The sequence below is a fragment of the Gadus morhua genome, chromosome 4 (genome assembly GCF_902167405.1).
Source record: "Gadus morhua chromosome 4, gadMor3.0, whole genome shotgun sequence".
Classification (NCBI taxonomy): Eukaryota; Metazoa; Chordata; class Actinopteri; order Gadiformes; family Gadidae; genus Gadus; species Gadus morhua.
In genome coordinates this window covers 9,383,485-9,409,449 of record NC_044051.1, presented here as the reverse complement: position 1 = coordinate 9,409,449, position 25,965 = coordinate 9,383,485, and the positions used below count along the sequence as shown (strand labels likewise).

Sequence of the window (25,965 nt, the reverse complement as noted above, 5' to 3'; positions counted from 1 at the left end):
TTTACTCAATAGTATTATACATGACCAAAGACATCAAGTAGTTGATATGTAGCATATGATTCAACAGTTATAAAGGTCACTTTGATTTTAAGATAAAAACGCAAAACTACAGAACAGATCCGAAACAAATATCGACAAAAATAATTAACGTATTGTCATACATATATTATGTTCAAATTAATAAGATTCCTACGATAAAATATATACATATTTTTTAAAGGATCATTTTATTTACAATAGGTTTGAAAAAGCCATAAAATCAGAACAATTAAGATATCTACACTGGTCTGCGTATAAAACTACATATGAGCGCTTGTAACACGGAACGCTCGCGAGACTATTTAACAGGATAACGTCTCCCGGAAACTCGAAGAACTTCCTTTTCCCTTCCGTGGGTCGAGAGGTAAGGTAGCATCGATGCACGCTGGTCAACAAGCCACATCATCTTATCAAAATCTTAGGCATCCTTTATGTTTGAGTTGTGCGGCGAATAAATTGTATAAGTATTCTTGTTAAGGAAGCACAGATGTGTATATTAGTGTTTTAAATATAGCTGTACTACCACTGATATGAAATGTTTCATCGGGCGTTTAGCTGTTGGCGGCCATTTTTGCTCGTGTTAATACAAACTTGCATCTTTAGATTTACTAGTACCGCGCTTTATATTGTATGAACACCGTTCTTGCATTGTATTAGGTCTGTGTAATCGGATAATGTGGGAATGATTATTTGGCGAATGTGTGAATGTTGGCTTGGTACTACGGACAGCTAACTACTCATTCATATGGAAGTCCGGACCGTAGAAATGCTTTCTTTACCTCGCTGACAATCCACGTTTCTTTTCAGATCCTCAACATGGTTCGCTACTCCCTAGACCCCGAAAATCCGACTAAGTGTGAGTATAAACATAATGAATCCCTTCTCTATGCGACTTGCTGGATGCGATGATGACTCCTTAGGACACCTTTGGATTAAACATGAAAATAACAGAAGACTCACTGAGTTTCCTCAGTTCTAAACGTGGGCGTCCGTCCTATTATCGTGTTTCTCTAAAATATATATGTGTTTTATTTTTGTAGCATGCAAGTCAAGGGGCTCCAATCTCCGGGTGCACTTCAAGGTAATATGCTATGCTAACTTCGAATAAACATGCATTACAACGCGTATCAATGACCTAGTTTACAAACCTCAAGTCTATGGTAAAGATGGGTTAGGGTTACTAACAGTTTATTGACTATTGGTTGCAATGATGACAACTTAGGACACCTTTGGATTACCCATGAAAATACTCACAAGACCTGAGCAACCATATTTGACCGCAAGATATCTCGTTTGATTTCACTAGACCACTTTCGCTAGACCACTTAAGGTTAATGTTGAAGCATCTGAACACTACCAACTGTTTATAAATTGCTGTCTCTAAAATCTATCGAATGGCTTTATTTGATTCCAGAACACCCGTGAGACAGCTCAGGCCATTAAGGGAATGCACATCCGCAAGGCGAACAAGTACCTTAGGGATGTCACCATCAAACACCAGTGTGTCCCCTTCCGTCGTTACAACGGAGGTGTCGGCAGGTGTGCCCAGGTGAGAAGGATTAGAGATTGGAGGGGAAAGGATTGTTTAGGCCATTTGCCTTCAAAAAGTTGCAATGATTACATCTCATTTTTGGATTACACATGAAATTAATAACATCATTTGATCTGAGCAGCTTTATATGGTTGAAAGTAAAAAAATCTGCTGTTTAAGTTTTGAATGCTAAAACCGTATTGTGATGCTCGTGTCTTCCAGGCCAAGAAGTTCGACTGGACACAGGGTCGCTGGCCCAAGAAAAGCGCCGAGTTCCTTCTGCACATGCTCAAGAACGCAGAGAGCAACGCTGAGCTCAAGGTATTCATTTTCACATCTTACCAGAGTTCATTCACTGAATGAAGTGGGTTCAGTGTTAGTATCAGTCAGTTTACAGCTATTGAGCTGTAAGGACCGAACCTCAAGTCTATGGCAAAGCTGGTTAGGGTTACTTAAAGTTTATTGATAAATGGTTGCAATGATGACAACTTAGGACACCTTTGGATTACCCATGAAAATACTCACAAGACCTGAGCAACCATATTTTAATCAACAACTTTTCATATTTGAGGTGTGGGGGGGGGGGGTAAATCTTATAAAGTCGGGATGAAGTGGTGGGAGTCTAGACATTAGATTATAGTAGTTTCTTGTCTGTGAACAGACTAGGTAACCTGTTTGAAGGTTGATATTCACCAAATGTGAAGGACTACTTGTCTTGAGCTGGATGTTAAGTGCAATAGTATCAAGCTTGATGTATTGCACTTAAAGTGCTTTGGGATGACCGCAAGATTTCTCTGTGGTTTGATTACATTCCTGATTATAAAGGAGACTTGTAGGAGGAAAAGGCTTTCTCTAGACAACTTGATGTTGAAGCATCAAACAAAAACATTGCTGCTGTTCAGAATGGATGGTTACAGAGTGTAGTCTGTCCCTTGTCATTAGACAAGGCAAGTATTCACTTATTGCAGAATTCAAGCACTGGAAATGCCGTTTATATTTTTTTACTCAACTTTATGAGCTTGTGTGTAGAACTCTAGCCTTTTCTCAAGAAATCTGAGTCCCATGTTGTAAATGTAAACACTTGCATGGTAGGAATATCATATCTGCAGAACAAGGGTTCGTTTCCAAATGAAATAATTCCAGATTAAAATTAAAACTTTACCTTAAAAAAAAACTTGACTTGGGGAAACACAATATAACTTTCTGCTCTCTGGCTATGCGCCTCGCTCATGTGGCAGGGTCTGGACGTGGACTCCCTGGTCATCGAGCACATCCAGGTGAACAAGGCTCCCAAGATGAGGCGGCGTACCTACAGGGCCCACGGCCGTATCAACCCCTACATGAGCTCCCCGTGCCACATCGAGATGATCCTCACAGAGAAGGAACAGATCGTCCCCAAGCCAGAGGAAGAGGTCGCCCAGAAGAAAAAGGTAAATGCGGGAATTTGAGTTAAGACTGTTAGTGGAACTAATTTCCTCCAATGCAAGTGTTTGCTTGTTTGTTGTTTGTGCGAAAGTTGGCTACTCTACTGTAGACATACGATTTTTGCACTGTATCACAAAATGAACGTATAAATCAGAAGCTCCATACATTAATACTTAGGGACATTGGACTACTGCCTACTTTTGTGTTTACATTTCCGTGAAAATGGTTGCAATGATGACAACTTAGGACACCTTTGGATAAACCATGAAAATACTCACAAGACCTGAGCAACCAACTAAAAGATGAACCAAACCGCAATTTATTGATGGTAAACAATGAGTGGAAAACTAATAAGTGGTACCTTCGTTTTTGCAGGTCTCGCAGAAGAAGCTGAAGAAGCAGAAACTCATGGCACGCGAGTAAATGTAAATAAAAATGGGACGCTTAACAACATTAATGTTTCCTGTGTTTTCATTGTGAAATGTTTTATGTTCACCTTCTATTGTTTCAATGTTGTTTGACTGGTTATCTGATTCTGAAAAACCACAAGTTTTGCCATGAAATGCTTTGACATTGAGATGGTCTATAGAAGGTAATGCTGTAGGTCTAAATGAAAGATGAATGCAGATTATTGCTCAAATTGCGGCTTGGATGTCACTAGCAAAGTTGATCCCTTGTATTTGGTGAATCGTCGTGTTTAAATGCCTAATCAACTGTACATGACTTCAGTGAACTTTGACACTGGTTTAAACGCATGATGCACATGAGTTTTCAGACTATCCAGTGTCACAACCATATTAGTAAAGTTTTCAGTAAATGATCAGAGAAATGACATGACTGGTTGAGAAGGCTAGCACTTTCCAAAAGGTCTGCAACTTGTACAGCAGAAGGGTGGGAGATACTTTGATTCCTGTAGTCCTAACCTCATCTAGCGGTGAGGTATCATCACACTTGTCCGTCAATGGTGATTCGCTACTCCCTAGACCCCGAAAAGATGGATATCTTAATAGATTTTAAGGGCTACGGTATTAACACATTTGCAAAAAATTGATTTATAAGGCTGAGAAATATTCCGAGACCCTAGAGATGGTTTCTCAACGGGGGCGCTACCGCCCACTGGGGGGCGTTCGAACAACCTATGGGGGACGCTGGGTACGTGATTCCATTTTTGGGGGGGATTTTAAACTTTCATTGTTTATATTTCTTTTGGGTGAAAAAATAGGCTACCTGAAATAGCCTATTCATTTAATGGTTTCTAACCCCTCTACCGTCTCGGCTACTTTCCACTGTCTGCGCAGTGGACAGTGATAATACTGCGCGGTTCGGTCCTGCACATGCCCGGACTCCTGTTACATCAGCTATCGTCATGATCTTTATAGTAACGCTGATAAACATAACCCACGTTCGCGGGTTAACAGTTCAATAACCAACACAATCAAACATGGGCGATAGCAAGAAAAATATATACAATTTTGTTTCATAGCCCGTTTTCCTCCTTCCTCTTGCGCTTCAGTTCCAGCTGATGTGAGCGTAGTCTCCACGAAAAGAATGCATTTCAAATACAAAATATATAGGCCGAATTAGGCCTCTGCGCGCGATGTGATCTCTTCTCGCCGGTGACACATTTGCATGTCATGAATATTCATCAATATTTTTATATTTTTTGCACAAAAACCGACTCGGAGGTCTTTCATTGCCATTAGAGACCAACGCAAAATCAATGAAAAACGATGCATTGACAACTTTCAGCAATATAACATGAGTGAGTGGGGAACGACTGCCCTAGATAGAAGTTTGGGAGTCTTTCAGAATTATAGTTCTTCTAAAGCCGTGTAGCCCGTTAGGGAGGGTATTGGTGACTTAGTAAAGATTCTTGTAAACAAAGCTATGGATTGAGATTTTATTTACTTAAATCACTCGAGCAGCATTGGCTTTATCGAGATTATTTAACACTTCTAGCTAGGTTAAATCTTTCACATTCAGACCTAAAGGGTTAAAGCAAATATGTACGTTAGTGTTTGCTTGTTCCCAGATTAACACCAATCGTGCATCCAAAAGGGTATTTCGCTTTCATTAGCCCCTTCCATTGACTTGCAAACTTTTAGAAGCGCAGTTCCTGTTAATGTGAGGAATACATTTCTTTACTTTCCAAGCGTTTCCAGTCAATATTCCAGTTAGTATACAAACTCTATTGTATACGCCTTGATTATTGGGGTGCCTAGGCCTATACCACCGCCACACTTATATTATCTGCTTCTGGCTGGGTCGTCTTCGCAGAAGGGCTACCTGTCAGTGGAACAACACCTGTAGAAATATAAGACCCGTGTTACTATTTTGTTCCTTCCTACATGTCCTTGTTTAAATAAGAAGTGGATAAAATTGTCTCAGATAAGCCTTTGCCTAGGAAAATATGTTGTAGGCCTATGCACCGGCTGAATGTAGGCTATGCAGTAGCCTAAAATAGAGCCATAATATCCAACCTACAACCCAATAAATATTTGTTTTACTAGTGGAAAGTTGGCTGCACGCCGGATTTAAATATGTTTGGTAAGTAAGTTGTGCCAGAACCGCGGAATAATCACGGAAAAGAGCTTAACGCCGTATCAGTAGTTGGGCACAAGGTGGCGCTGTTGTATTAACGCCAAATAAAAGACATTGATAGTCAGTCCCATTGGGCGTAGTAAAAGGATCCGTTCTCAGGCCACTTGAGAGGCTACTTTAAAGACTGGGATAGTAAAGTAACCTTTTAAATGTTACTTATTAGGCATACTGGAAATAAATGTTCTCAGGTTAGTTCCATATGGAAGGCCAATATCTGTCTGAATATTAGTCTGAATATTTAGTTGTCAACATATTAGATATTAGTCGCTTAACTTTTATGCTTTTATATTATAAGTCTACATGTTTTAAATATCTAGTCATAGGCTGAAGTTCAAAGGATTATTGATATGTAAAGGTTTCGCCTGATATTCTCTTATTCATATGCATAAGCAAACTTTGCAGTATAGGCCTATATTGAGGCCTGTAGTTTTACAAAATGTATCAAAGTAATTGCATCAATGTAGCCTACAATAAGATAGGCATTCGTATTGCATAAAAACGACGTAACATGAGTTATTTGGGATTTTAAATCACAAACTAAAATACATAAACATGTAGCCTGTATTTAGATGTGTAATCATGTCAGGCCTTTCCATTCAGTCACGCATAACCAAACGTTACTGCACGGATAGCACCGCTTTAATCACACCGTTTCGCGGAATAGAAGTCTACATTATGGTTGACACCACTGGGCTAAACGAAACCGTGACAGATTCAATATGCTGATTATTTTAACCCAACATATAGGATAACTGTTATATAGCCTGGCAGGCCATTAAAATATAACGGGAAATTTGAAGTTAGTTTTCTGCAACACTAGGCCTATGTGTCAACCACACTCCACCAACTGAGTCGAAATCCTTGAGCATCCCTTGTTTCTGAGGAGCTGGTCCTATCGGGTCATAGGTCTGTCTAATATAAATAATGGATTTTTATCTGTCCCAAGGGGAAAATGCAGCCCAATGCATCTTCCACAATGCACTCAATTAGTCTCGAATAACAAACATTGGGTTTTTGTTTGAATTATTATTCAGTTAAAACCAAAAAGTAGTAATAATTGCATTTTAAGAGGCCTAGTATTTGTCAATAACCACTAAACCATTGAACAAAAAATATCTCTCACCCTATCGCTCTCCCATCTGTTCCTCAAATCTCTCTCTCTCTCTCTCTCTCTCTCTCTCTCTCTCTCTCTCTCTCTCTCTCTCTCTCTCTCTCTCTCTCTCTCTCTCTCTCTCTCTCTCTCTCTCTCTCTCTCTCTCTCTCTCTCTCTCTCTCTCTCTCTCTCTCTCTCTCTCTCTCTCTCTCTCTCTCTCTCGGTCTCTCTCTTTCAAATCCTAAAATCATTAAGCACACACGGCCTCATTAGGGGCTATAGCCTTTATTCAGAATGATCTTTGTTTGTTCCCTTTCCTTTTATGATGAAAAAAACCCACAAACAGGTTCATTTGTGTTTGACAGTGCATCATATAGAAACGATATTGTCCAAATCCCACCAATGACGGCGGGCCAATGAGGACGCTCGAGGCTCTACTATACCTACCCGGCCGCCTACGTCACTTTGAAGTCACCCAATCCCGTCCGAAACTCCCCCTTTTTCTTTCTGGTTCCTCCGCTCAAAGTTTGGACTTTTAGGCAATAGACCCGAGAAACAGAGGATGATGTTTCATCTTATCAAAGAGCTCATTGGACACAACAAAGAGACTCGCTCTCATCGCCCGAGACATCCCCTTCTATGAGGCTGAAGTGATTTTTTGGGGCTGTCCCTGGGACGTTCAGCGGGCTCCAGACGACTTAGACTTCCAATTTTTTTTTATAATAGCGCAAACAATGAATTGCATGGCTACATATTGCCTGTACGGGATCCATCTCGTCTCGATCTAAAGTAGTGGGCCAATAGTGGATTTCCTTTTTTTTGGTCGGTCTTCTGGACACTAAAGTCGTTTCAATCCGAGGCTATGTGCCAGGTGCGTCTGGTTTGGGCAAACACATCTGCCAAACTATAAGTAAACTCAACCCGTTCTACAGGAGGGGGTGTTGAATCACTAGAATTTAAGCCGTGTTTTAAAGCTCTCTGAAACCACCGAGGATACCTCAACACAAACAAAACGACAGCTCCATACCTGCTCCCGGTGATGTTAGCCGTGGGCCAGATGGACGGGTCTCGCCAGGGCGCTTTCCTCCTCAACACTCCTCCGCTGGCCGCCCTGCACAGCATGACCGAGATGAAGACCCCTCTGTACCCGGCCTACCCGCTGTCCTCCACCGCCTCGCCTACCGCCACCTCCCCGAACCCCGGAGGCGTCGCCGTGTCCTCGCCTGGCATCAAAACGTCCGGCATTGGATCCCCGCAGCAGTGCGGGGGCGCCGCCGCCACCCCTCACGGAATAAACGACATCCTCAGCCGCCCCTCGATGGGGCTGGCCGCGGCAGGGGTGGTTGCGGCCGCCGCGTCATCGTCGGCCGGGATTTTGTCGGGACTGCCACGTTTTAGCAGCTTGAGTCCCCCCCCGCCTCCGCACGGACTCTACTTCAGCCCCGGCGCGGTGGCGGTGTCCCGGTACCCCAAGCCCCTGGCAGACCTCCCGGGCCGGACCCCCATCTTCTGGCCGGGCGTCATGCAGAGCCCACACTGGAGGGACGCCCGCTTCGCGTGTTCACCTCGTAAGTATTTTCTCTAAAGAATTGGTGTGGGATGTAGTATTGTAGTCCGCAACTTTCTGGGGAACATAGTCAATGTTTAGGTGTGGGCTGGGATTTAGCTTTACAACGATGGGGTGAACTTGCATGGGACATGGGTGGTATAGGAGGATGTCCTAGACACAGAGCCTTTCAGTAAACTTATCAGTGTTCTTTTCAGATCAAAACTCTGTGTTGTTGGATAAAGATGGAAAAAGGAAACACACCCGGCCCACGTTCTCTGGACAGCAAATATTTGCCCTGGAAAAGACTTTTGAACAAACGAAATATCTGGCTGGACCGGAACGAGCCCGCCTGGCCTACTCTCTGGGGATGACCGAGAGCCAAGTGAAGGTACGAATTAACACTTCTTCAGAACATTTGCGTATGGGGATACCATAGCAATCCAAAATATATATGCCTAGTGGAACCTACTCTTTTTAACAAGAACCATATAGAACAATTATTATATAATTCGGTGCACACACACACACACACACACACACACACACACACACACACACACACACACACACACACACACACACACACACACACACACACACACAGGCATAATATATATATTATGCCTGTGTGTGTGTGTGTGTGTGTGTGTATGTATATATATATATACATCATGCACATATATATATATATACATATATAATATTTTATAAAATTATGAAAAGGGCTGGACTTTTATTTTTGATGTAGACGCAATTATTATATTTCTTATTCGTTATCGGTTTCTTTTTAAATCAAACATATTGTCAAAACATACATAATATTAACCATTTCTAATTATAAAGGTTGCACTCGCCTATTTTTTAATATCCAGCATGAGACAATAACACCTGTCTGTTGCAATTTTCAAGTTAAATTGTATTTATAGGAACTCAAGGCCTATGCCTCAGAATGATGTCTTCAATCGGCCTATAATTATCGGACTAAACGATATTTTTTTCTATTTTGTTCTGGTCCACAGCCTGTGGTTTGTGATGGTTGGATGGACTCCAATAAAACGTGGAAATAAGAGAAATAAAAAGAAAAGTGTGTCTAAAACAAATGTTTTGCCCCTCTAGGTGTGGTTCCAGAACAGGAGGACCAAGTGGAGGAAGCGGCACGCGGCGGAGATGGCCACGGCCAAGAAGAAGCAGGACTCGGAGACCGAGAGGCTGAAGGGCGCCTCGGAAAACGAGGACGACGACGACGACTATAACAAACCACTGGACCCTAACTCCGACGACGAGAAGATCACACAGCTGCTGAAAAAGCATAAACCAAGCTCGTCCCTCCTTATCCACACTTCAGAGAATGACAGTTCCTAGATTGGGCAGGGAGGGGGGAGGGGGTTGACCGTAAACGAACACAATTGAACACCCGAGCTCGGCTCTTTCCGTCCATATCTTCGAAGTTTTGCACCGGGACGAGAGATGATTGAAACAAGGAGAAGCAGCTTTGTGGGCCAAAAGGTGGACTCAGCGACCGAGTTACCTAACGAGGACACGGTACTGACTTGTAAATATAAATGTGAGTTGTATCCCATAGAAAATACGCTGTTAATAATTTATGTGTAAATAACTTAGGCTATGTTTTGTACATTATGCACTGCTGAGTTGTTCGGTCAAACAGACAGTTTGAGTGAATGGAAATGCAATCTCACACTGAAAAAAATACATTTTATTTAGATTTTCTTTTTTACTTTAGTTAGGCCTACCATATTACATTTCAGAGACATTATTATTTGAAACGTGTTGGCCTGGTTGTTGTGGATACACTCATCTTAACAACCATACCCTCCACAAATATCTGAAGAATGTTGAGAAATGTTCAACATGTTGGGCCTCTGGCGCCATAGAGGCAGATTCTTATTTTGAAATATTTTGAAGGAGAAATAATATTACATTAACTGTACATATAAACTGGTTGTGACACAATTGTGCATTTTTACGAAGAACAACTGTGTTCTCGCCAGTGGCAAAAATATTTCCTCACTTATTTTATTTAAATGTTTTCAGTTAACAGTGACAGAGTCCTGCACGGTTGTGTATCGCAGGTTAATGTATTGCACTTTTATTTAATAAAAACTAAAATGCATGACTGATTGTATAGGTTTTAAGGTATCGGGGTCAAAGTGGTTAATCCCTCTGCGAAATAATACAAACAAATATCCAATTTTTAATAACCCGTGTCTTTCCTGTCCTTCATATATGTCTACTTTTGAGGCATTAATCCCCATCAATCAAGCCGTTATTCTACATCTGACTTGAGTTTTTTTCTAATGCATGAAGTAGACGCAGCATATGACAGGGCTTATTGAGCTATTTTCTTAGCTAATTCTAAAATAATAAGCCTACTGATACTGATATCACTACTACTATAGTACTAGGCCTACTAATAATAACGAAACGAAAATGATTATTATTAATATTATTAGGCCTATTATAAAAGCTGTAGGGCCTAGGCTATATAGTTCCGCAGATCAAGGCTATCTGGTGCAATTGATATGTGGCGCATTATAATACTACACAATTTACTTTGATCGCTTTGGAAAATTAAACTGATATATTTAATCTCAGAGAACAACAAAATTCAGGAAATAATTAGCCTATGAAATTTTATTAATTTGAGAAAGAAAATGTTTTAAAAAAAACAGTTTTGGTATCTTGGTCCTGGATTATTTAAAGAGGGCTTATTTTCAACATATTTGATGCATTGCTTTCCAACAGAGCTAACGTTTTGCTTCCTGCGTCCAGAACGACTCGCATGATTACGTCAGCATGTTCTCCCCAAATTGAAACGCATCCAACCGATTTACACTACTAATATATCTAGGCTGCTAATATTTAATTTATCATTGACTGTATAACTTTATTCGCCAAGACCTGCAGGATCTCACTTTTTACGAGGTCACCCGAATAGACCATAGGCTATATCATGGGATATGGGATTTGATGGGACGGTTCACTTAATCATCAGTGTTGGTTAAACGGTACGAAATGAAAGTGACAAAGTCTGTGAATGACTATTATAAAGGACAGGCATTATTTTAGGTTTTCCAACAACATCGACCCAATCGTCAACAGTTTTATTTTTCATTGTAGTACAATGAACTATTCCATACCTCTTTTAAAGTGCAGCCCGCGCGAGACACGCGGACGAATCAGCGCGTTGAGCGGCGGTGTCACAGGTTGCGCGCGCTCCAAATTGAGCAATTAACGTGGCGTCTGTGTTGATGACGTTTACAAGATCGTTTGTATTATCATCCCGCACCCACACAGAGTACCTTTTTGTACCCGGGTCGACCCGATCATAATGGAAGGCATCTGCATATTGTAGTCCACAGTTTTTATTTTTATAGAAGAAACACATTCTGCATAATTCGTATGTTTTTTTTTGTCTAGCCTTTTTATATTCTCCTCAATCCAACAATGATGCTGAAGAAAATATCTTTACATGCTGATATGGGGCTTTCGTTGCAGGGCATAACCTCCCCCTTTTTATTTACCCTGTTATTGACCAAATTAAGGTCTGTAGTCCAATGGCATCGGAGCATTTTTGCTGAAAACGCGTTCTTTCTATTAAGATAGCCTATAGAACTGGTTATTGGCTGACTTCTTATTTTTCTTGTATCCTCCTACTTTAGATTTCCCCTAGTTTTATGTAATTATCCTAACAACATTGAAGGTAAAATCATATTCTTTAGGCTTCATATTATATTGAGTTATTTGTTTATCTATATATAGCCTATCTATATATCTAAAGGCTATAGGCCTATATATATATATATATGTAAATATAGATATTTATTTATATTATTTAACATATAGGTATAAATATGTTTATCTAGGCTATATAAATGGATATAAACATATATATCCTGTCCCATTTTGATTCCCCCTACTATTTTTCAACACATTAAGATCGGGCACTCATTAGTCTCGCGCATGAGGCGTGTGTTTCGACTGGATCAAAGAGCGCTTCAGTATGCAGCGCACGCGCTCTAATTCGAAAGGTCACGAGACCATGAGTCCTATGAACACCGTGGACGAGATGGTTAAGATTAACGTGGGATAAATAAGAGCACACACACACACACACACACACACACACACACACACACACACACACACACACACACACACACACACACACACACACACACACACACACACACAACACAAACAGTTTCAGTGTTTATTGGATATTCATTAGGGAGCCTAGGATTAATTAAGGACAATAAAATAGGATCTACTTTTTGATTTACTTTTAATATGGCACCTATATAATTGGCATATTAATATAATCATGACTATTATTAATAATAATAATCTACAATTATTATTATTATTCATTAGTATTATTATGATGAGAGATATATGAGATCATTTAAGATTGTTACCGCCTAGCTACTAAGTGGACGATAATTATTCTACATACAATCAGATTGAAAGTGATCAGGGTCAGACACGTGAAGGTAAACAACAACAAGGCCTTTGATCGGAGCCCCATCTGTTCCGTCCAGGTGGAGGTAACGAGGTTCCCTGTACTGCAGGTGCGGGAACATTGGTTTTATGTGTTCCAGGTGTAGCGAACACGGGCCAGTTCCCTCCTGGGACCGGCTGTGCCATCTGTTACCCGGCTTTCCCTGCCAGCCTGGCCTGTGGACATCAGAAAAAAGAAAACGAAAAAAAAAACGTCGTCTCTTATATGCAATGCCACCTCGGTGCCAGCCCACCACCAGCTATAGGCCTACACCTCTAGTTTATACCCCGGTCTTTAACACTCCTGACTCCAACTAAACCCCACCTGGTGAGGGGAGAGGAGAGGAGAGGGGGTTCACTTGAGAATAGATACATTGCCGAAGATTTAGAGAACACGCGGAACGAATTGCTCACGGTCCACAGCGAATTATGTGCGTAGAGCGAGGATTAAGATGTAGCTTGTCAACTACGATGGAGATAAAGAGAGGGAGAGAGAGAGAAAACCAACTGTATCTTTTGTTCGCCCGCAATTGCTCAACCCCCCTGTCTGTTTACTGATGTGACTAATATGTCTCGCAGTTCGCCCATCTCCATAAAGACCCCCATTGACAAGCTCTCAGTTGACCGTGTACTACAAGAGATTAGACACGAGGATCTGTGTCACGGGAGAGGAGGGGGCTGTGGAACCTGGATAACACATGAATTGTGAGTCTCACGTCTGCCTGCAGCAGCCTTATCTCTCTCGTGCACGCTTTGGAGCCGCACCTGATAAGACGCGCCCATGGGGACTGACCCCCCCCCCCCCCCCCCCTCCCCGCGCTATTAAGCCCATAGCCCACCCGTACCAGTGTCTCCCTCCCCTCTCTCCCCCATCCCATCGCGACCCTCATTGTGTGAATATTGGATCGTCTGATCCACGCGGCTCTGAATGCGACGTATTTTTTTTAAGGAACAGTAATTCATTCCATCGCCATTAAACGGCACAGAGCGATCTCATTGGTCCAGAGAGTCTAGGATGAATAAAGTCTTTGGTAATTGCTCTGTCTGCTTGAGCAAGCACGTGAACACTTGGGTCTCATGAAACCGGTCTGTCTGGCTGGAGGAGGTGGAGTAGAGAGGATGTACATGTCTGGATGGAAGAGTAGAGGATGTGCAGGTCTGGGTCTGCGTGGAGGAGGGGATGTGTATGTCTGGGTAGAGGAGTAGAGGATGTTCAGGTCCAGGTGAAGGAGGTGTGCACTGAGGTATAGGTCTGGGTGGAGGAGGAGTTGAGGATGTGGGTGGAGGTGGTGGGAGATCCATACACGGAGCACAGACGAATGAGGAAATGTAACACACTCTGGTAGTGCTGCAGAAGTAGGCTATTTCAGGATGTGAGCGAGATCTCATGTGAAGCTGGTGGAGCTGTTTGAATACCATTTTGATTTAAGATTTATGTTACTACTGCACATAATGAAATGAGGTCCGCAGTGTATGTGGACAATATATGTATTTACGTTTTAATTTTAATTTATTCATATTTTTTATTTAGTCAAATAACCCCCCCCCCCAAACATAATTATGTCACGTAAAATGTCTAATCTAGATCTAACCAATTTTACTTTGATAGTCGCTCACCTCTCACCCATCACCTCTCTACTAAGAAACTATAACATATAATAATTTAGTATTGCGAATGGAGCCATGGGGACTACTTTTTTCAGCGTAACAACTGGGCACTCCGGTCTTTAGGCACCACGACAGGAGCTGCCTCAGCAATCGGATGAACAGCTGAGTCCAGAAAAGCCCATTTTGAATGTAGATGCGTGCACTTTATATTTATAAAGACAATTAACATACACATTATCAAACAATGCTAATTGCGTTCATAACATTTGTAAAATTGCTTTGGAGTTCACGTAACGTTATGCTTTTCCGTTGTTGCTAGCAAGCTAGATGCTGTTAGCTGACAGTGTCATGCAAGACGCTATTTTGCTTATGCGCTCAATGGAAACGTCTTGAAGGAATCGTGTCTTTGTTATGAGAAAACATTGTTGAACATCGTTCTTATGCATTGTTGTATTCCTTTTCAGGCCCAGTGAAGAGATGGTCCACATGGCTCGACAAGTCCTTGTAGTGCTTTATTTGAAGGCTGGCTTAGCTCAGGTGGTAGAGCGGGTTGACATGCAATCAGAAGTTTGCTAGGTCAAACCTCGGCTCTTTATAGCTGGTCGTCTGTGATGCTTGCTGGGTTGATTCCGTCATATATGTGTTTGAATGGTTGCAAATGTTTCGGGTGAAGGCATCTTTGACATGTTACGATATTAGGAATAGCTTAAGCTCTAGAGTGCTTATTGTTAGGATCAGTACTGACATCACCCAGAGAGGCCGGTGTTGAGGTGCTCATTAGCGCTAAATAGCAACAGCTGAGGCGGCAGGTTAGCCTCAGGTTGGAAGACTCTGAGGCCACGTTTATACGTAGCAGGGTATTTATAGAAACGAATATTGCCCCCCTCCGTTTTCAAAAATAACATTGTGCACACAACATCGTTTTCAAAAAAGTTGTCGTTTACATCAAAACGGATAAATACGCCGTTGGGACATTATAACTATGCCAAACCTATGGGCGGCAGTGTAGGGAGAAGGATAAAGCCATGCAAGCCAATCAGAATCCTCAGAATCAACAACAACGAATAACACGAGCGTCTTCCTGTAACAAACAAACTGTAAACATAGGGCGCTCATATGACGTTAAGCATTTCCTGGCGCATAATGTGACGTTTCAGAACCTAAAACCCAGTTTCTACCCGTTGACACGACAACACGTAACCGGCGTTTTCAGAAATCTCCACTTTGGCCGGAGTTTTTAGAAATGATCGTTTTCTGTGACAAAAACAGCGTTTTCGTGTAAATGAGAGGCCAAACAGTGTGAAAATATCTGCGTTTTCCCTTCGTGTAAACGGGCCCTGAGTTGAGATTCTCTGGAGGTTCTGGAAGTGAGACTGAGTATAGCGTCTCTGAGGGTGAGACTCAGATGTTTAACACAAAGGACGTGGGGTTTGTTCAAGACACTGTTATGAGAGAACTTTTGGTCATAATTACACGCGATAAATTGAACGACGAGATTCAAAGTGCGGGCTGATCCCCTGGAGACGAGGTGCCAGTGCGACGTGTCACAGAGAGACCTGTTTGCCTACGGTGGCTGTGGACCTGCAGTGAGTACCTCGCACCCAACCCGCTCTAGATAGGTACGATTGCGCTCACAAAGGGAAAGTTTAGAAACATGCTTCGAGTTCAATGCACCACGCAGGGACAGATATTAGGTTGTCTTCGATATGAATAACATTGCAGTAGGTTTTGACAATTTTTCATTTAGGCATTGGTTATGATTAAATTTTGGAAAAATATACATAGGTGAGTAACACAAACTAAACAACTTTTTGCCAAAGCACACGCCCACCACGTTGCGTCTGCGTGGGACCCACTTTCGGGCCACGCCCCACCGGTTGAGCACCACTGATCTAACCTGCCTAGAAGTAAACCCCTGAATAATTAGGGTTCCTCCCTTCATGGTGAACACTGTGTCGTACGCTGTTACTTCTCTTCCGAGGGGACGGGGAACAGAAGGGAAGGCAAGGGTGAGTTACACTAAGTAATGGCCAAATGAGCACCTCTGGTGGACTCTGGCCATGAAAACTCTGCCCTCATCACCCAAGTCTTTTGTCCCCAATTTTATTAGCACCAGCCGTGGTAAAATAACCGTTAACACATATCATAGTGCAGCAATAATAACCTCCTCAATCATATTTTAAAAGTCACCTCAAGTCACAGCTCCGTAATTCATCTCTATGCAAATATCCCAGGGTCACACCATTAGCTTGTTGCTGTGGAGTTTTATATTAAAATGCATTCCCTTCCCTCTCTCGCTCTCTCCTAACCTTTTTTTTTTTTGCTCTGAAGTAATAAAACATGAGTCCCGTTGCTTAAGAATTATAGCGGCGATTAAAGCAACATATGGACCGCGTGCACTCGGAGAATAAAAAAAACGAACAGATAAAGTGGCAGGGTCGTGGCTGGGTGCAGAAAATATAATAGATTGTGTCCTGTCTGTCCGGTCTGCCACAGAGAAAGGAAAAGCCTGATTGTACATTCAGTCAGCCTTCTAGTGTAATGAAGGGAGAAGATGGAAATAAACAACATCATTTTCTTTCAGTGGAGTTTAGAATCACAAGCCTCATTTATTAATTCATTCACTCGTGTTCATACTTGTTCACTCGCTCATGTCCCCTCTTTCCCTCAGAGAGTTGTGTTGGAGGCGGCAGGCCTCTTGTAATTTCATAGCAAAACATCATAGCCTATACTTAATTGAGATTAATGTTTTTACCATAAGCACGTTCTTGCTTTCCAATATGCTTAAGGAATATTTTCATAGTCAATGATATTTCCACCTTTTAGCCAACATGCACTTTTTACAGAGCCTCGAGAAAAAAACAAAACTACAACCCACAGCCTTCCCCCCCCCTCCCCCCCGCTCCGCATTCACCCCCCCCCCCCCTCCTCACCCCCTCACCCGCCCCACTGATTATCTGCCATTTAACGGTTTATCAAAGTCAGAGGAGTCCCGTCGCGCCCATGTGAACGCAGGGTTTTCTACTTTATGGACTCATTAATTTCATGTGGATCATTAGTCTTTATACAGATCCGTGTTTTGACAAATGCAGCCTGTGAATGAATCCCACAAATCCCTGGCGGACCGGGCTCCGCCTGGGGCTGGACGCATCCCATAATAAACAGAGGGGAGTGCCGTGTTGTCATATTATCAGCATTGTGTTGCGTGGGGACGGGTGTTTCCGTCTGGCCGGGCCTGAGACGTCTCTGTGTGAATGTTATGGAGTATCACAGGGGGAAGTACATATAAGGGCCCCTGCTTTACCACCAGGTGTGTGAGGTTGGGATAATTCTGTATGACCCGTTTCGACGTCTATCTGTTTGTGATGTCACAAGTGGGAGTGTCCACCCTGATGGATCTCTAGCCTACCAGTTGGTTCAGTCCACTAGGTGGATGACTGGGAGAACTTCTATCCACAATACGACTGGGTAGATATTCACACTGTTGATCAGTAGTCCCACGTCACACGCGGCAGTACAGAGCCAGGACATGATGAATCGGTTGACCTAGATGTTCGGCCAATGATCAAAAGTGAAGCAAATTAAGGAACCATGGTACAAAAATATGTCAAAGATATACTCATTACAGATGAAATCCACTACGACAATTATATATGGTCTGTATCATTCAGCGTGCGTATCAGTGATACACATATTGGACACACCATTTTGTGTATCAATGATTGTTTGTGTCAATGATGCAAACATTGGATATGCAGTGGGGCAAATAGATGAGACAAATCTCTTATCTGGGATAAAAATTGGATCTGATTTGGTAGAATAATTCTAAATAATTCAGGGACATAATCATTCCATTGTAGTCTATGATATCAAAATGCGTTAAACTCAACTTAATTGCAGATATTTTTTATTTTTGGAATATGGTTAGTAAAAAAATGTTCTGGGTTCCCTGCAAAACATTGGTTACATTTGAAATAAAGATGAAACTGCAATAATAAGTTTCAACCAGTTGTGTCACAACAATCAGAATGTATAGATATATAACACGGTATCTTGTAGCTATGTCATATTGTCCAATGACGTCAGAGATGTGGACGACCATACCATGTTCAAAGCTATTGATCCAACTGTCGGAAAATCTGAAATGATGTTCATTCTGTTTTTTTTGTGTGATTTTCATTTTAAGGTGGAGGGGGTGGGGGAGGCACTTTAAAAGGCCTCATTTTCAAAAGCGCTAATATCTGAAATGCTTCTTATGACCGGCTGATGAACGTGGGACAAGGTATTGATCTGAATGCCAAATCAGGGAGGCCAGGAGAGAGAGGGACTTAAGTGTATGGGGTCTGACCCCCTTTTGCCGTCTTTTCTCTTGCTACTCCTTTTGACCAGACGCTTCCCACGGGTCAACGGCCAAAGGTCATCCACCAAGCCCAAGGTCGCCTCGTATTACCATTGTCAAAACAGTTGATTCAATTTTCAGACCACGGCAAATACAAAAAAAACAGGTATAAAGAAATAAATCCATTTAAAAAGTGGTGATTGTCCAAGGCAAAGGGGGGAAGCAAATCAAATGAAAACCCTGATTTAACTGCCGACGTATTTTCTCTTTTTGTTTTTATTGAATCAATAACCCGGTGGGCTCATGATACCCCAGGTCACCGACGGGCAGATCTCCATAATCGATGAGAAGAGGTTCTCAAGTTCAGCGGGTTATTGTGTGCTCACTCCCGCCTCGTCTCGGCGTGGAGTTATTTATCATCGCGCGGTCTGTCAGGGGGCAGAAATACTGCTGGAAACCAGGAGGTGTGGCGCAGGGGACACACTCAGCTTTGGCCGTTGCCTGGGTAACCGCGTGCACATCTGTAGTATTTACTAAAACGGTCTATGATGAAATTAAACGATGAAATGAAAATATGCGTGTGTAAAAACGCTGCAACACCTGCTCAAAGTATGAGCAAAAGGGACTCATAAATATGGGATGTCTTTTAACCTGCTTGGATCAAAGCAATGGTGAGGCATTAACCGGAAATGGAAGCATCATACTTGTTATTTCTTCCCTATTATTAGGAAATTGCATTGTAACTCAATTGTAGCTGTAAAGAATCTTGCTTTCCTTAACTTTCCACAACTGACGGTTTTATATCTGTTCCATGGGAATAACCACCCGGTTATGGGCTAACACAGATGTAGATTCTCATTTGTCCTTTATAGCATACACTTTCTCCGCAGTATCTCCATTCCATTATATCTCAATGACATTAGCCCGAGGTAATTCCCCATTTTGCTTCGGTTCTCCCCGTCGTTTAGGATGGTTTATGTGGCGCTGTTTAGCCCCCCAATCCCAGCGCATTGGTAGAATTTAGCGGCGTCCAGGGTAAACACCGGCCATTGTGTGGCCGTCTCCCTGCAGAAGGTCACCCAGAGATCGCCCGGTGCCATGGTCCTTTTATTTGGCCTGCTGGAGATGCCTCTCGCAGTGGACTTGTGGTGAACCTGCCGGTCCCATGTGTGTCTCTGTGACCCCTGCAGGCCCTCTTTTTGAACATCCAGCCGCATGCTAGGCCGTATTAGCGGTAATAGGTAAAGGGCATAGTGTGATCGATACCCATAACGCTATTCGAGTAGCTACAAACAGGAATACCTTTAGCGGGGCTACACCACAATACAAACAACTCACACAATGGCTGCTTCCACAACGTTAATACCACACAATGTGCAGCACTCTGTTTCTACCTCAACCATCACCTCTGTGCTTTGTTTGTTCTAAAAGCCCCACACCCCACCCTTTGCCTTTTCGCCACCTATACTTTGGATTTATTTCATTTTGTTTGATTTTTACGAGAGCCAGTAAAACACATGTTGATACCACCCTCTGAGCTGTTAAACAGTAAAGAGCCTTGACGAAACATACCCTGTCACGGGCCTGCCAATAAAAAATGTAAACCCATTTAGACGGACGGTGGCGGCGGCGTGGTGAGGCCGCGTGTCGGCGGTCAGTCAATAAACCAAACAAGGGGGTTGGCGGGTCGGGCCTGCGCGCGCCCGCGACCACGACAGCAAGGTCACTGCAGACATAACAGCACAAAGCAGCGACAACCCGGACCAGCTGAGACCCACACAGGGAGGAGGAAACGCTTCTCTTAAGGCGGGTTTGTTGTGGTCGCTTGTTGATGTAGTTGTCTGCAGGTGCCCTAAAAGTCGGAATATCGAATGCTAACGTTTTTTCTGAGTTGTTTTTTGGATACATAGTTGTGTATTTGTGGTCATAATTGGGACATTGTAGAAGTTGTAGGGTTCTCTGGTTCTACTTTGCAACATGTAATAGATTGCGATTGCAGAACTGTGTGTGTGTGTGTGTGTGTGTGTGTGTGTGTGTGTGTGTGTGTGTGTGTGTGTGTGTGTGTGTGTGTGTGTGTGTGTGTGTGTGTGTGTGTGTGTGTGTGTGTGTCAGGAATGCTGTGGACATGTGTGTGTGTGTGTGTCAGGAATGCTGTGGACATGTGTTCTATTTTAAAAAAAATTATTGTCTATACTCAAGAAAACTAGAAGTCCCCAGAGACACACACACACACACACACTGCTTTGTGTGGACCAAACCACTTTTCTCCTAGCATGCTGGCGGAATGCTTTACTTACACAGATTCTCCTCACTGGTATAAACAGCACCGTGCACCTTTCCCGAGTTGATTGTCTACAAATAAAGGTAATGATTTACTACAGACTCTTTAGTTATTTATGAGGACCAGGCATTTTAATTTGCTTTAGCGCCGATTGGCCCAGGGTGACGGGGTTAACAAGCACCGCCAAGCCCCCGAGAGGACACAACAGACGGGGGTCCGTAAAGTCAGCCCGCGCTGCAGTAGGGGGACACCGCTAAGAGGCATTAACACCCAGTCGCGAAGACGCTAAACAAACGCTGGTGCCTCGTCGAGCATGGGAAAGCTGCATTAGAGCCCAGCAGTGAAGTGACCTGCGGAGTACAAGGCACAGGCTGAGACCTGTGTTGTCCACCTTGTCTGCACGGGGCTGGGAACATTCTGTCTTGTCTGCTAACTTTCCCAGGCGGGGACAGGGCACAGGAGAAGAGTTGCCTTTCTCTGTGTCAAAGGTCGTTAATCAGAGAGGGAGGGGTCTTGTTCTCTCTCTCTCGCTCTCTCACTCTCTCTCTCGATGTTCTAGAAACTGGTTCTTTCAACATAGTATTTCTCTTAAGATTTGGAAAATAGTCTGGCAAAATGATTAGTAGGCAGTATAAAATAAGTAATAATAATCGGAACAATAAATGTATAGTAATGTCGATAATAATGTGCATGAAAACAAGAAACAAGTAAATATATGCATACATTGATAAATGCAATAATCAATGATAGTACATAAGAAACCGAAAATATACTTTAATTGTGTTATGATATTTTAGAGACATACTGGCCAACTGTCGGAATTAGCATTCAATTCATGCTAGCATACCATTGAATATCTGAAATCCTGTTAGCTCTCGGCCTCGTATGCTACTTAGCTATTGAGATAAATGAGCTGGCAGCTTCTTCTTCTGCTTCTTTGTTTGGCCGGAGCTCTGGGTCGCCCTCCCACTGCTCCCGTCCCTCACCCATGAAGAACCCCCACTGGGGCCCTCGTTGTAATCCTATAAAGCGGAAAAATACCCAATTTGTAACAATTTGTCTCACAGCATTGTGGGGGTGTTAAAGACCGGCTCTGGGTAACCCCCCCCCCCGCAGCCCCCCTACCCATGACATAAACTACAGGGGGTCCGAGTTCCTCAACACTGCCATGGAGCCATGCATTTAGAAAAAGTTAAAGTCTGTACAATCAATTGCAATTGTAGGAAGGTTTGCAGGCTCTTGAGAAAGATTCAGATTCCTTCATTGATCCCCAGGCAAATGATTGAATTTACATGTTTATTATGTATTGGACCATTGTTATTTGTTGCGGAAGATCCAGTTACTTTTAAAGAAAGGGACCTATCCATAAGCGATACTTGTTAATGAATAATACACATATACATGCAACGATGGCGCATATAACACTTACCATAATAACTACATTACTGTCCATTCAGAAGTCATTTGTAAGCCTTTTGTAAATGATGCATTATCATTAACAAAACATTGATATTAGCTTTTAGATGATTCATAAGTGCTATGTTTAAGGGCCCCTATTTGATATCCAGTGGACTGAACCAATGTTCAGGCTAATGTTGGTAGAATAAGGCTCCTTTAACATGGCACTTATTCATGATCGACCAATATATATTAATGTTTTGTTAATGATTAGTTCATTATTAACTACAGGCCTTGTAAATGACTTATTACTGAAAATTGATATAAAGTGTTACCTAAACGGGTCACAATGGTAATATGCCAAAGAGAAACAAGATAAACATCCTTAAAACAACCATTATAGCATTAGCTGCTCATAGACCAGCTCATCTCTCTCTCTCTCTCGCTCTCGCTCTCTTGCTTTCTCGCTCTCTCACTCTCTTTCTATGCCCTCCAGAAAATCATTGAGATATAGTAGTGATGGGTGAAACACACAAACACACTCCCACTCTCTCCCTCTCTCTCTATATATATGTGTGTGTGTGGATACATATAAATACCATTCACACAGACACTGCTGCATATTATATAAAGTAATCAGTGTTTATGATAGTATTATGGGATGCAGCTCATGAATAATAGAGATTCTAGCACAAAGGAGCACGTTATTGGATTGTTATTGGAGGGTTGTCATTGATTTATTAATCGAAAAGATCAAAACTGAGCAATTGGGTTCGGAATGGGGGCTCTGCTGACTCATGGTAATACGCCGCTTTTCATTGGTTGATGGGCAAAAAAATACTTAAAACCTGAAAATCAACAGACTCTAATCATTAATACCCAAGAAGGGACATGATCTGTCGAGAAATATGCTTGAGGATGCTTTGGTCTTTTTTAATAAATCTTTCTCAAGGTATTTATTTAGTAAATAGTTTTCCTTTAATGCAAAGGGTTGAATCTCAACATATGTTTAACATTAATTAACCATGAATCTCACCATTGTTTAAGGTGTCATTTTTATGATTGATTTTTGGATTTTCTTTTTCCAAAAAGATTTTTGTGTTTTTGAGTAGATTGTTTCTGAGTGTGCACTTCTATTTTTTTGAGCTAAGAACTATGTTCTCAGGTTACTGAAATAAAATCCAATGGAATAATTCTGCATATTCCTCCTATATATTAGATTCTTGCTTACATACGGCCCCACATGACAGCATGAGTGATCATGCCATTATCAGCACAGTAATACAACATATCCACATAGGATGGTGCACCTGACATTTGGATGATTATTAAGTAGATTCACACACACACTCACACATGCAGTCGCACATACATGCACACACACACAACCACATGCAGACGCACGCACGCACGCACGCACATGCACACGCACGCACGCATGCGCACACACACACACGCGCAAATATACCTGCACACAGTCAACCATACACACACGCACACATACACATACACGCACAAGTGCATGCACACACATTTACCTGCACACAGTCACCTAGACACACGCGCACACATACGCGCACACAAGTGCACACACACATATACCTACACACACAAGTGCATGCACACACATTTACCTGCACACAGTCACCTAGACACACACACACACACACACAAGTGCACACACACATATACCTACACACACAAGTGCATGCACACACATTTACCTGCACACAGTCACCTAGACACACACACACACACACACTCTAACATGCACACGGTACCAAAGGTAGCATATGTCAGCTCTGTATAGCATTGTGGATGTGTGCAGCAGCAACGCCATCCATGTATCGGCTCTCCTAAGCACCTGCCCAGATGAGTTTCGGCCCGGCTCGATACGGCCGGCACTCGGCCTGATAATTCATCCGACAATAACGTTAAATAATTCAGTGGCCCGCATTTGCTTACAGTCAACAACCAGGGCGAACCGACGCCCGGCCAATCTGAAGTCCTAACAAAGCAATACTTCACACATTGCCGGCAATTTGTCCAGCGCCTCGTGTCTCGGGGCCACATTATAAAGGGTCTATAACGGCCGGTGACCTCACAGTCTCTCTCGTTTACAGCCAATGACTCTAAGTGTGTCCAATCCAATCCTCAGGTATTTATTGAGAGAGAAGTGCACACCGGCTCTCCGGGTAAGTGGAAACCTGGACGCGGGTCCCTCGAGGAAAAAAAAAAACGTTTTGCTTGGATTCCGCTGACTTGAAAATAAAGAGAATATCCAGATCTCTCACTTTGACGCCATCGCTGCAAACGCGGAGAAACGCGAGGGCCTGTTTATCGGGGAATTGATTACGACAATGACATTACCGCGAAGGTCCTCTAAAAAACTGGCCTATCCCCCGGTCCCCGTGTGCAGCCAAATTAAATAAATGTGCGGGTCCCTGAAGGGGGCTCAGATCGTGACTGGATAAGTCGGTTGAAGATAATGTGGGACACACTTCCCCACATGACTGATAAAAGAGCCAGCATCAACAACTGTTGATGCTTGAGTGGATGAGAGAACACGGTTTCCTGGCGATAGCGGCTCTAGATGTGTGAAATGTGCTTTTGTGGATAAGTCAGCTAGCTAGCTACCTTAATGCGGGCAGAAATCAAGCTAGCTGACCGAGAATTATGGATGATCGCAATGAACATGCACAATTGCTCTTCGAAGCCACTGTTCTAAAACGGTATATAGAGACCAGTTCATTACCATTAGGACATTTTAACCCTACGGACAACTGCAATGACCCCACGCCCCAGCGCAGTGCTAATGCATATATCAAATAATGATAAATATGCGCTAGTCTTTGTTCAGAATGTGCACCGGGGTGTGTTCTAATGCAGAAAGATGATTTCTTATGTAAAAATCAATACAGGATATCGTCTAGAAAGGTGTCAAGATTTTCTGCACAGTAGATCAGCGTGACATGCAGAAGTAGCGGCTGGCCACTCTGAGATGAAAACGTTACACTTCTGTCAATCGATAGATGGACCACTTCTTTTGCCATTTTCCCTCTTCGTGCCACATTCGTCTTTTTTAAATACACCTAAGTGGGTTATGGTCCCGATTCCTGAGAAATTCTAATGGTAATTCTCCATCACAATCGCCCATTTATTGGCGATTCCGGCCATCGTGGCTATGCTTCATACGCTAAATGCCTCGTTCCGGGGACTCTCCACTCAGTGTGCACTACTGCGACTCTGATGAGGGAAAGGCCGTAGAGACAGAGGGTCTAGTGGTCCACTTCTCCCCCCCCCCCACCACCCCCTATCCCTATCCTTACAGATTATTGATCCATAAGCCTCATAAAACCCTATAGTGCAAGGATTCTCTGAAAGTCACTGATTGTTGTGTCGATTCGACATGCTGTCCTGCTCTGCGCCGACCGCCGTTGATGAGGCAATACCTTCAGTCATGGTCGTTCCACCTCGCTGAGGATGACTTTAACAGGTTTTATTTACTGCTGTTATTATTAAGTCATTTAGCAGACGCTTTTATCTGATGTGACTTACAGTGAATTTGTGGATAAATGTAATT

General features: G+C 42.7%; 2 protein-coding genes and 4 non-coding genes across 7 annotated transcripts; all 6 read left to right on the top strand.

Moving 5' to 3' along the window:
- The first annotated feature begins 340 nt into the window (after positions 1-340).
- Positions 341-3,448, top strand: rpl17 (ribosomal protein L17). Its single transcript, XM_030355590.1, has 7 exons — positions 341-403; positions 847-895; positions 1,080-1,120; positions 1,454-1,588; positions 1,793-1,891; positions 2,809-3,000; positions 3,371-3,448. Exons 2-7 carry the CDS (start codon positions 856-858, stop codon positions 3,416-3,418), a joined length of 555 nt encoding a protein of 184 aa, XP_030211450.1. The 5' UTR covers positions 341-403; positions 847-855; the 3' UTR covers positions 3,419-3,448.
- On the top strand, positions 940-1,007 carry LOC115543154 (small nucleolar RNA SNORD58). The gene has a single exon (XR_003976679.1). It is a non-coding gene; the product is annotated as a small nucleolar RNA SNORD58 (small nucleolar RNA).
- Positions 1,242-1,307, top strand: LOC115543152 (small nucleolar RNA SNORD58). The gene has a single exon (XR_003976677.1). It is a non-coding gene; the product is annotated as a small nucleolar RNA SNORD58 (small nucleolar RNA).
- On the top strand, positions 2,044-2,109 carry LOC115543151 (small nucleolar RNA SNORD58). The gene has a single exon (XR_003976676.1). It is a non-coding gene; the product is annotated as a small nucleolar RNA SNORD58 (small nucleolar RNA).
- Positions 3,222-3,287, top strand: LOC115543153 (small nucleolar RNA SNORD58). Its single transcript, XR_003976678.1, has one exon. It is a non-coding gene; the product is annotated as a small nucleolar RNA SNORD58 (small nucleolar RNA).
- Positions 3,449-7,107: 3,659 nt separating the features above from the next.
- On the top strand, positions 7,108-10,369 carry nkx6.1 (NK6 homeobox 1). 2 transcript variants are annotated; one of them, XM_030355587.1, is made up of 3 exons: positions 7,108-8,257; positions 8,442-8,626; positions 9,355-10,369. In XM_030355587.1, the coding sequence occupies exons 1-3, from the start codon at positions 7,729-7,731 to the stop codon at positions 9,598-9,600; spliced, it is 960 nt and encodes a 319-aa protein (XP_030211447.1). In that variant the 5' UTR covers positions 7,108-7,728; the 3' UTR covers positions 9,601-10,369. The 2 variants fall into 2 exon arrangements, with proteins under 2 accessions (XP_030211447.1, XP_030211448.1); XM_030355588.1 differs by having other exon boundaries at positions 7,112-8,257; positions 8,454-8,626.
- Positions 10,370-25,965: the final 15,596 nt, after the last annotated feature.

Excerpts from the sequence above, each read along its gene's own strand:
- rpl17 (XM_030355590.1), top strand. The coding sequence starts at position 856 with ATGGTTCGCTACTCCCTAGACCCCGAAAATCCGACTAAGT. Across the intron at positions 1,121-1,453 it reads ATCTCCGGGTGCACTTCAAG|AACACCCGTGAGACAGCTCA; the intron begins GTAATATGCTAT and ends ATTTGATTCCAG. Across the intron at positions 1,892-2,808 it reads AGAGCAACGCTGAGCTCAAG|GGTCTGGACGTGGACTCCCT; the intron begins GTATTCATTTTC and ends CTCATGTGGCAG.
- nkx6.1 (XM_030355587.1), top strand. The coding sequence starts at position 7,729 with ATGTTAGCCGTGGGCCAGATGGACGGGTCTCGCCAGGGCGCTTTCCTC. Across the intron at positions 8,258-8,441 it reads CCGCTTCGCGTGTTCACCTC|TGTTCTTTTCAGATCAAAAC; the intron begins GTAAGTATTTTC and ends TAAACTTATCAG. Across the intron at positions 8,627-9,354 it reads TGACCGAGAGCCAAGTGAAG|GTGTGGTTCCAGAACAGGAG; the intron begins GTACGAATTAAC and ends TTGCCCCTCTAG.